This window comes from Poecilia latipinna, unplaced genomic scaffold (genome assembly GCF_001443285.1).
Source record: "Poecilia latipinna isolate Pla-1442-1.1 unplaced genomic scaffold, P_latipinna-1.0 Scaffold932, whole genome shotgun sequence".
In the NCBI taxonomy this organism is placed as follows: Eukaryota; Metazoa; Chordata; class Actinopteri; order Cyprinodontiformes; family Poeciliidae; genus Poecilia; species Poecilia latipinna.
In genome coordinates this window covers 137951-148852 of record NW_015113548.1, presented here as the reverse complement: position 1 = coordinate 148852, position 10902 = coordinate 137951, and the positions used below count along the sequence as shown (strand labels likewise).

Below are 10902 nucleotides of genomic sequence, written 5' to 3'. Positions count from 1 at the left end.
TAATATTAATAATAAAATAATAGTCAGTGCAAAGTAGCCTACAAATTCTTTGGTGGGGGACGCCTCAAAGGAAAAAAATAATAAAAATCGGGTCGTTTTTACGTACCTCTGCGTCAGCACCGCTGGACTGTTTCTGTGAAAGGAGAGCGCGCGCGCAGCCACAGGCAGCTTCTTGAAACAGTCTTAAAAAATCCTGACAAAGTTTCCCTGTCTGCCTTCAGCACAACTTGTTGCTCCGAAAGAAAGGCCCGTGGCAGTTCACGCAAAAATATGAATCTATACTGCTGGCGGTATAGAAAAGGAAATGGCGTCGGAGGATTTTTCTTTTCAAGTTTCGGTTTTGAAGAGCAAACAGGAAGTCACATTACGTGGTGAAGAGGGCAAAGAGCAGTTTGACTGGTGATTACACCAAACAGATATATATATATATATAATTATATATATATAGATAGATAGATAGATAGATAGATAGATAGATAGATAGATAGATAGATAGATAGATAGATAGATAGATAGATAGATAGATAGATAGATAGATATTTTTGCACATTCTTGTGGACCTGTAAAAAGTAAAGTTTAACATTTTTTTTTTTTACTTCAAATCTAAAAAGTGTAGCATGCTTTTCTAATCGGCTTGTACAAAGAGTTCTTTGTACAAAAGCCTGTAAGTTAAGGATCAGCTGAAAATGTTTCTGCGTACGTGTTCTGATGAACATGTCTGCTTAGGGCATGCAGCCAACAGGAGGAGGAGCTTCATTTTTGTAGGCGGGGCTAGGCCCACCCAGGCATTCACACAGCTGAACGGTTGGCATGGGAGATTAAAGGATTTCTCAAACATGCATGAATTAATCAAGGAAACACCACATGAATGTTTTTGATGAGGGAATATAATTAGAACATCATGTAAAGCTCAAGAAAGTAGATTTTACGAGTCTGAACACACAGCTGAACCCAAATATTCCCAATAAAATCAGTGAACCATAAACCATTAGAGCATAAAACAATTTGATGTAAGAGGGAGAACTGCTCTGAGAAGGTGTACTTATATCTGCATAGCGCACATTTGTGTGTGTGTATGTGCGCGCGCGCACGTGTGCGTGTGTGTGTTTGTTTGTTTGAGCTGATCAGCTGTCCAGCCTGTGTATCACTCAGAAATACACTCATATGCTAACTCAAATCTTCCCCTCCAGTGCAATGCTGCAGCATTGCACTGGATTATTCTTGACCCTCCCTTCCTTCCTCTCCTGATATACCAGCAGAGAACGCCCAGGGTGGCTTTCAGAGCCACAGAGCAAAAGGAACCGCCTGATCATCAGTCGCAGAACAAGCACACACACACCCATACACACACACACCCACATTTTCATAAAAAGCCCGAAGCACCCAGTTGTTTTCTCAGAGCTCTCGGTACGTGGTCCCAGTCAGCATCATCCGAGGATCGGTTTTCAGTTTTTCCTTTTAGCAGAAGCAAAAAGCCTCGGAGTGAGGGAACTCAGGGAAGGATGTGTGCAGCTGGATGGTCGCTAATGCTAGTGCTGATTCGCCTTGTTGGCTCAGGTGAGTTCAAGAAGCTTGGGATGAGCAAAGTGAGAAGGAACTGGACAACATTTCCAAGGAACAGGACAGATGATGAAAGCGTAAGATCTGAAATGGGGATTGTTTGTTTTGGTTTGGTACACATCAAAAAGATCGGGTAAGATGCACACACTCATAACAGGTGGATGACGTGTTGACTTCATGTTGATTTTAAGTACACCGAAAAAATAGAAACTGCAACCATAAGAGCTTAAATCAGAAGTGGGTAATATGTACTGTATTTCTGGCCAAATATGAAAGCAAAACTATCTGTAAATATGTCTGAAGGATATTTAATCTTTAACTTAGAAGTTAAGAAAAAGAGTCAGATTGTTTGTGAAATTGACACAAACAAATTGAGTCAATTTCTCCCCTAACTAGAAGTTATGTGCCTAACTTAATGGATTTTAAGACTAAAAATTAAAATCCAGAAATTAGTAAATCAACTGACATATTTTAACATTAAATTTGTAACCTTTACGTTATTGTTAAATTTGTAGAATTACTCATACAGCAAAAATGGGTCAATTAATCAAGTTTATTTGGATAGCACATTCCAGCAACAAGGCAGTTCAAAGTGTTTTGCATCTTAAAAACAGAAGGATGAAAAGTCATAAAAACAACAAACAGTCACCAATTTGAGGAGACCAGTAAAGAACATTACATTTTGTCGAGTGCAATCATCAAAATCAGCATTAAGACTAAAATATGCTGGTTAGTGTTTTCATTTATCACGGTTCCAACAGGTGGGTTTTAAATCTAGACTTAAAGGACCTCAGAGTTTCAGTTGCTTTGCAGGTTGGATGTAAAACATCTTTGCTCCAAGAAATGAGTGTATAACTTTATAATGCATTTTTTTTTTTTGTTTTTGAATTTGAATCCCAAATTCAAAATAGCTTTATTTAATACAGCCACCTCTCTGACTGAAATAACTAAAAAAATAAAATAAAGATTTCAGTTAATTTTACATAATTTTTCAAGGTCTTTTTAAGCTAAACGGCGCCCCAGCAGGCTGGTGAAGGGGGAATTGGACCTGTATAATCATTCTGACAGCCAGTCCGTCTGCTGTGGGTGAGATCATCAGATAGGAGAACAGTCTCGGGGTTCACTGGAACAATGGCCGATCCACAAAGAGGAGTAGGTTCTTTTGACTTGGGCAGGGTGTCCTTCCTTCCTCAGAGGAACACGCTGGGTGGACTCGGCCCGCCAAGAAACAATGGCTCACAACAGATCAGCAGAATGGGTAATATTTCACTAGGTGGCAACATTCAGTTGACCCTGGACTTCACTATGCAAAGGCAGGAGATTCTGAGTCATGAGGTCATGCCTCACAATGCCAAAGTAAATAGACGGAGGGATGCATTGTTGTATTCATTACTAGGTTGGAAGTCGGCATTGTAAAGGCTTGTAGAATATAACACGGATGAGCATAACATGACTAACATGGTTCAGTTTGTAGATGTGAACACAGTGGCTTCCTAAAGTATTCACACCCCTGGAAGTGTCCCATATTTTGTCACATTACAACCACAAACATAGTTCATTGGAATTTAGCGGAAAACACAAAGTGATATACAATTGTGAAGTGGAAAGAAAATTATATACAATTTGAAACATTTTTTTTTTTAACAAATAAAAAAACTGAAAAGTGGAGTGTGTAAAAGTATGCAATCTTCCCTGAGTCAGCACTTTGTGGAACCACTGTTGCAAGCGTTCCAGGGTTTGTCTCTGCCAGCTGTGCACAGGGAGTGACTGAACATTTTTGCTCATTCTTCTTCACAAAAGCAGCTGCAGCTCAGTCAGGTTAGATGGAGAGGAAACCGATATTTTCAGACCTCGCCACACGTTCTCGACTGGGTTTTGGTCTGGACTTTGACTAGACCATTGCACACAGTTTTTCATTTGCAATTTTCACAGTCGTGTACCTTTGTGTCTCCTGCGTCAAATTCCAATGAAATATATTCATGTTTGTGGTTCTAATGTGACAAAACATGGAAAAGTTCAAGGGGTATGAATACGTTTCCAAACCACTGTATAATTTGGGTTTAAAAAATTGTTTAAAGTTATAGCAATTTTAGTAGATGTAAACTTTGCTAAATGAATCTCTCTATAAATGTTTTTTTTAAGTTCCAGTTAATCTAAAAATAATTTTAAGAAGAAGTTTAGTCCGATTTAATGTCAGTGTAGTAATAAAACTCATTTTCTGGTTTTAACAGTGTATATACCAGGTCTCAGCTGTCTCTACTCATTGTTTTGTGTTTTAAATTCTATTCAGAAATACTTTATTGATCCCAAAGAGAAATTAAATGTTGTTGTAACTCGTCCTCTCGCTCTCTGTTTCCTCAGCTTCCTCTTCTCCCATAGCTCCTCCTGCCTCACATCTGCCATCTCAGATATTGCCCCCCTCTCCTTCACCAATCGGCCTCCCGCCCTCGACTCTTGGCCTCCCACCCCTGACCTCCACGGCGAGCTGCAGCCTGCGAATTTCGCCTTCAACTCTTGTGGTCAGGTAGAGTCTAAATTAAAAAAGCGGTTCTAAAAAACCCCCCCCCCCAAAAATAGAACATTTTCCAATAAACTCTCCTGTTTCAGGTTTGGAGATCCAGCCACCGCTAACTGCTCGAAACCAAACCATGGGTATTCTATGATGGGCTGGGAAAAACTACCGGTAAGACAGAAACTCCCTGGCTACGATGTCATGCTAGGTAAAGATGAGACGTCTGGCATTTTAATTAAAAGACAATGAAGGCTTCAGAATTTTAGAGTTTTGAATAAACCATATTAGTGTTCTTATATTTAAGCAGACATGTTTATATGTTGCTGATGCTAAACTTTTACTTGTTGAGTGAATTCCCATGTAGGGCTGGTCTAAGGCACGTGATTTTATCGGCTGCTTAGGGCCTCCCCACCACCAGGGGGCGCCCAAGAGCAAAAGGCTAACAAGATAGAATACATATAATTTTTTTATAACAATGAATAATACAAACTAAATGCTTTTAAACATGGAAAAACAATTTCTATATCACTTTTACATTTGGTACAGATATAATAGTTTCATCTCTTCCTGTCATCTCTATTTAATTGGGAAAATATATCAAACTTGTCAACTTGTTTATTGTAAATTCAGTGTTTATCAGCTAATGTTACTTTCAAGTACTTAAAATAATATGGTACACTTAAATATCACTCTGTATTTAAGAATTCATTTTTTTATTTCATTTGGTACTCTTGTAATGTTAAAATCAGTAGCAATAATAATGTCAGTATATATGTGTTACACAGAATGTAGAGCCTACATTTAGGCCTTTTGCAATAAGAAATCAATTAATCGCACAATAATCCAAACAAGCTCAATAATTTCTATTTGTATGATTTATTGTTTTTCTCTTTTCTCTCTTTCTACCAAAAGGGAGAAACACAGGAAAGTTCAGTTTTCACAATGGAAAATTTTCTGGTGTGGAGTGTGGACAGCGTGACTGAATGGAGTCTCAGCCCTGAATGTTATGCAACGCCTGAGGAGGGAGGGCAGTGCAGCAGTCCTCTCTCTGTAATAGTCTACCGTGAGTTCGTTTTTTTTTTTTTTTTTTACTATACGAGAAAATTGAAGGATTTTAAGTTACCTGATCCTCTGTCTGCCTCCACAGAGCCACCAAAATCAGTCTCCATCCGGTTTTTGAATCACAGCGGCCCGATGTACGAGAGACAGAAGTACATTCTGCAGTGCACAGTTGAAGATGTCGCGCCCGTGGAAAACCTGGTGGTGACCTTCTACAAGGGACGGACGGTGCTGGCTGAGTTCTGCTCCAACAGGACCACAGAGAGGACTCCAGTGAAAGAGAGCTTCAGTCTGCTCGTCACTCCCTGCAGAGGGGACGATGGAGACCAGTACTGGTGTGAGGCGAAGCTGGAACTGGGGCCTTCGGGACCACAGCAGCCTCCAGCAGAGAGGTCGCAGAACATCAACGCGACAGTCCTCTGTGAGCGAACTAAGCTGAACATCACAACTAAAATGTTTCACACTTTAATTTGATTTTATGTCAGAATTACACAAAGTAATGCAACAAATCTGCAGAAAAGAGATACAAGGTTGTTAATGTAATCCGAAAAATGTAAGCAGTAATGATTAAGGTAAAAATACCTAAAAGTATAAGAATCTTGGCCATTTAACAAGTAAAAGGTAACAGTAGATGCATTTCCATAACAAAAGGGCACAAATCTTTCTCACTATTCTGCTAATGCCGAAAAAAATACTTCACAATTGGGCTGTTTCTAATAAATAAATAAAATTATCACGTGATTAAGCTTGTTTAGGTGACAAGTCAATAAAAATCATGGCAGCGACAGATGTAAACATGATATATTCAGAACTCAGTCATGGCTCTAGCGCTCATCACCAGTCAGATGAACGTCAGCGTTTTATTCTGTGGAGCAACCAACAACTTATACCCTTATTCTAGGCGTTTTGGGGAATTTATAGTCAGTGATTTTACATAAGAGCTATGGATTCAACAGGTTGGAATGACACACAGGTTTCTATGAACTGTATGATGCAGTGGGAGCTCTGGTTGAGCCAGCTGCACATTGGGAGAAAAAAACAAAACATCTTCCTCCTACTACTTTCTGTTGTCTTCAGTGTTTCTGCCAGGGTAACGTCCGTCTGTTGTTCATGACTTGTGATGCAAAAAGGTTTCCATTGCAGTTTTGCGACATCTATTTCAATACGGATAAAATTTTTTTCAAAAACCCACCTCATTGTAGCGCAAAATCTTAATTGAAAAACGTGTTTTGTTTTGTTTTTTCCAAAAAAGCGATTTCGTAATTTCAATTTGTGCACATCTATAGCAAATGGATACAATTACTTGTCAGCCATGAGAGTTAAAAATTTAACATTTGCAGCTAACGCAAGACAAACAGAATAAGGTTTCTTACAGATGAGATTTTTTTTGCAGCATCATGTAGTTTAAATACCGATAGTGAACAGAGGTCACTGTTCTGTCATTCCAGGATAACTTTGGAGGGCTCCTCTAATCCAATTTTAAAATTATTTGAACTACGCTAAATCTGAGTACTACTCATTAACATCTAATTTGAATACAATTTTGACATCAAGAGTACTTATCAGCTTTAAGAATTGAGAAAAATAACAGTCGTAAAGGAAACAAAATAGTTTAAAAAAACATTATGCGCTGAGTGTTTTACTTTATTTTTTATAAGATTAGCCAGAAATCACTGATCAGTGAATTGTTCTAGCAACTCCTTGCTAGAACAAATGAGGAAATAAACAGCAGATAGATCATTGATGATTTGAACATCTGAGTACAGGAAAGTTGGTTGGAGTTGATGGAAATGGAACCAAGTAGAGGGACGAAAACCTGTTACATATGACTACGTTGTCTTCGCCTGATCACATAAAATCTGAATAAGATACAGTAAAAGATTGAAATGAGACAAAAATGTCAAAAGATTATGCACGTTTTTGAAACCATGTCAAATCTAAATACCATTTGTTCCTCTCCCTCAAGGGGATCCAGAACATATTCATCCATCCAAGCTGCACATGGAAGAAAAACCTTTAGACTGTGAAGTTCAAAACCAGCCATTAGGAGGAAACGGTAATATTCAAAATTAAATGGGTCGTTTCACCTCCAATGTTTAGATCTTATTCCCCATGAAAAGGAAAGACTTTATATTTATGTCCATTTCTTTTATAGGAACTACAAACAGATGTCGAGGATGCTTCTTATTGATCGCTCTTCTTGCTTATTTGATCGACTGCTAAACCTGAGGGAACAAACCAATTCCCAACTTGGACTGGTCCAGATGTGGGAAATACATCCTAGAAGATCCATCATCAGTCTTCAGTGTAAAAAATAAAATCCCAAAAAATAAAAATAAAGTCCCAATAAAATCAAAATCTACTCTAAAGAAAGAGCCACTGCTAAGGTACATGTTCTGACGGCAGACCAACTCTGACTCAAAATGTTAAATCCCATTTTTATGAATGCTGCTTTGAAGATATTTAATTTTGTGAATTCTGCGTTTCGTTGGACGTTTGTTTTAATTCATATCCAGTGTACATACTTTTTAGTCTGCATTCAAATGTAAAATCTGCCTTCAGGATCAACTTTTCATATTATTTGTGGCATGCTTCTTTTAATCCAAGCACTGGTTAAATTTTGCGATGTCATAATGTCAACTTCATTTATGCTATTTGGAGTGTTTGTAAAATACAGAAACTAAACCTCAACAGAAATGTATGTCTCAACTGACCATCTTCCTTGAATTTAGTGTATTGTTCAGAATCAATGCTGCAGCCACCCAGCAGACCCAGGAACAATTTTCTGACCTCCTTGGGGAAAAACAAAAACAAAATAACCCATCAGAAGTCAAAGATGGCTTGAACAAAACCAGAGGCTTTCAATGGTTATTTTTATTTTACGGGAAAAGCCATTTAAACCAACTTGCTCAGTCAGATCAGTAGAATCTAGGAATCATTTAGGATCAATGTCACATCATCAGGCAGACTTACGCCTGGTTCGATCACAGGATTTAGAAATCTTGACGATTTTCAAAACACAATTAAAAAAAAAAAAAAACAGTATGACCAAACCTGTACTACCTGTGTGTGGTGTCGAGCAACACACCATACACAAATCCATTTCACTCCCCAACATTCAGGTGCCAAACAGGAAATCTCACAAAATCTCTTGAGTCCAAACATGGCAGTTTGTGGAGTACTTTAAAAATAAATAAAAGGATGTCTGACGTCCTCTCGATTTTCTGGTGCACCATGAAACCATGTCCATTTAGAATTCCCCTCACTTCACGATTGGTTAAACATCGAATTCAACAGGGCTTCATTCTTGGTTCACACACACCAATACTGGAAGATGTGTGAAGAAAAGCCAACATGTCAAATATCCCTGATGTTGGATGAAAGCAAACCTAATATCCACAGTTTCTAAGAAAAAGTCTACTACCAGGGACCTTTGACCTCCACCAGCAGACAAGGCAGGTGAAGCTTCTAGCCCAAGGACACAATGACCGAAACGGATGGAGTGAGGGTTTGAACTGGCAACCCGCAGTTTACAGGACAAACTCCAACCACCTTCGCCAGCATATAAAACTTTCCAATATTGGTTAATTGTGAAGCTATGAGCAAAGAATAAAAATGAATGGTAAACTTCTTGGGTCAACCTCAAACATCTTCAAAGCAACAGCCTTCATTGTGACACTAATCTTAAGCAAACTTATCCAAACCACCGACTGGTTTTAGAAAAGTGATTCATTTAGACAGGATCCTAAGCACGCCAATAGTTGCGTTTCCATTAACCATGCAACTGCATGATTTGAATGGATAAGAAACAAGCCAGTTGAAAGGACACTTTTTCAATGAAAGGTTTTAGTGTCAGGATTAGGTGGGGGAGGTGGTCTCCATATTGAAATTGGTTTATTTTGTAAAACTACATGATTTGCATGAACAACCTGATATTGCTGCTGGCACAAACTACAAAAACAGCAGTTTGAGGATGATGGCACAGCATGTGTTTTTTAATGACTTTTCACAAGTAGAAACTTATTCCTGTCTGATTTTAACTGCATTTCTTTTTCAATGGGAAAAAGAATAAATAAAAAAAATAAAGAATGAATAACGTTTTGGGCACACGTTTAATGAAAATACAGCTAACGGAAGCCAGAAAAGTCGAGTAAAACCCTGCACCTATTGAAGTTTGTTCATCTCTTCAAAGTTAATCGAAGGTCGATTCTATTGCCATTTCCACCACATCATGATTACATTAAGATGAGGGAACACTGCGTACACAGAACATCATTCAATATTCTGATGTTGCTCTGCAACAGGTTTCAGCTCTTGAGTCTTTCAAATGTCTCATTTACAGCTTTATTTACTTTTAATAAGGTGAATTACAATCCGACAGCACTGAAGACAAGAGTCACGTTTCTCACAATGTCCAATTCAGAAATGTAACGGTAATCTTTCAATATTTATCAGAACCAACTGAGCTACTGTAAACCCTCAGGAATAACCAGTTTAGCAAGAGGTTCAGGCAATACAAGTTAGCATAAAGGTTAAATTTACTGTCCGTTTCTAAGTTGAGAGACTCCAAAAGATTTGATATCTCCAACCTGCAACAGATGAGGCAAAACAACCTGACTCTCAGGGAAATTGATTGGGCTTGAGTGAGGTGGTGGAGGAGGAAGAGGAGGACTTCTGTTGTCCGTCCCCACATTCCAGGGCTTGAACACCGCTGTCGCCAAGTAGTCCCTGGAGAGAGCAAGGGGCTGCTCACAAGCCAGTGCCTGGTCGGCGAGGATATCCAGGAGGGAACATCCGGGAGTCTCTGGAAGTCCGTCTGCCTTTGGAGGAGAGAAGGAGACAGAGACGCCTGACTCCACCTTCAATTCTTCAGTCCCCTGATTGCTTCTGCACCTGTCTGGACGCTTCTCAGTTTGACAGCTCTTGGCCTTGTTTACTCTGAACATATGAGAACATGCACATCATTTAAAAACAATCTAAAATGATTTCAAACGCAATCCAAAGAGTTTGCTGGACTTTCTTACAGGAGCGAAGCAAAGAGGCCCGACAGCTTCCTGCTCTCCCTCATCAGCACCCTGAAATAACAATGAGGTAAAAATCTCTCATCAATATGGCAGGTTTTAAAATTGCAACAGACCTGGACTGCATCCATCCTTTAGGCCAAAGAGGTTTCACTTCATTGTCAAGCACAGTCTTCATGTACTCTTCAAGCTCTTGCCCTTCTTTCCCCTCCTTTTGACATGTTGCCATTTTCTCCTTCAATAAGAGACCCAAGCAATCTCTGCATGTTATGAAAACAAGCGTTACAAGAATCGTCCACATTTCTCCTCAGATGATCTGTGCAGCAGTCCACCTGATCTCCTGATTCCATTTGAATAACTTCTTTGGAACAGCTTTTCTGGCACTTTTCTCCACCACCCTGTCCTCCTCCGTTTCCCTGAGACAGATTTGGAAAGACGGATATGCTCAGCCTCCAGTTATATACATACACAACATGGTGTATATAGTTTTTCAAAGTTTGGAAAGTTTATTTAAAATCAGTCTTCTGATTACTCTTACATTCTGTGTGCAGCATTAGTTTGGCGCTAAGGAAGGCCAATGGGATTTTGACTCTGCTACCAAAATGTCAACATTTGTCAAGCAGTAGAAACTGAAATCAGCTAAAATAATGCATTTTGGTGAAAACTTGATTTTGACAGTTTACTTGCACGACTCAAAAAGCTAATATTTAGCTTTTTGGTGAAATTTATGGAAAGTGTACCTTTCCCCAT

General features: G+C 38.9%; 2 protein-coding genes across 2 annotated transcripts; one reads left to right on the top strand and one right to left on the bottom strand.

Moving 5' to 3' along the window:
- The first annotated feature begins 1307 nt into the window (after nt 1-1307).
- Nucleotides 1308-7995, top strand: LOC106957749 (uncharacterized). The gene is made up of 7 exons (XM_015049195.1): nt 1308-1557; nt 3922-4084; nt 4168-4243; nt 4985-5135; nt 5220-5552; nt 7098-7187; nt 7287-7995. Exons 1-7 carry the CDS (start codon nt 1503-1505, stop codon nt 7352-7354), a joined length of 936 nt encoding a protein of 311 aa, XP_014904681.1. The 5' UTR covers nt 1308-1502; the 3' UTR covers nt 7355-7995.
- Nucleotides 7996-9232: 1237 nt separating this feature from the next.
- On the bottom strand, nt 9233-10596 carry LOC106957750 (ubinuclein-2-like). Its single transcript, XM_015049198.1, has 4 exons — nt 10485-10596; nt 10269-10412; nt 10156-10206; nt 9233-10069 (listed from the first exon to the last, which is right to left on the bottom strand). The coding sequence occupies exons 2-4, from the start codon at nt 10379-10381 to the stop codon at nt 9670-9672; spliced, it is 564 nt and encodes a 187-aa protein (XP_014904684.1). The 5' UTR covers nt 10382-10412; nt 10485-10596; the 3' UTR covers nt 9233-9669.
- Between the last annotated feature and the right edge of the window lie 306 nt (nt 10597-10902).

Bases quoted from the DNA above. Each gene is read 5' to 3' on its own strand.
- LOC106957749 (XM_015049195.1), top strand. From the start codon at position 1,503: ATGTGTGCAGCTGGATGGTCGCTAATGCTAGTGCTGATTCGCCTTGTT. The intron at 1,558-3,921 runs GTGAGTTCAAGA...CTGTTTCCTCAG, and splicing joins GATTCGCCTTGTTGGCTCAG to CTTCCTCTTCTCCCATAGCT. The intron at 4,244-4,984 runs GTAAGACAGAAA...TTCTACCAAAAG, and splicing joins TGGGCTGGGAAAAACTACCG to GGAGAAACACAGGAAAGTTC.
- LOC106957750 (XM_015049198.1), bottom strand. From the start codon at position 10,381: ATGGCAACATGTCAAAAGGAGGGGAAAGAAGGGCAAGAGCTTGAAGAG. The intron at 10,207-10,268 runs GTCTGTTGCAAT...TTGTTATTTCAG, and splicing joins AAAGGATGGATGCAGTCCAG to GGTGCTGATGAGGGAGAGCA. The intron at 10,070-10,155 runs GTAAGAAAGTCC...TCATATGTTCAG, and splicing joins GGCCTCTTTGCTTCGCTCCT to AGTAAACAAGGCCAAGAGCT.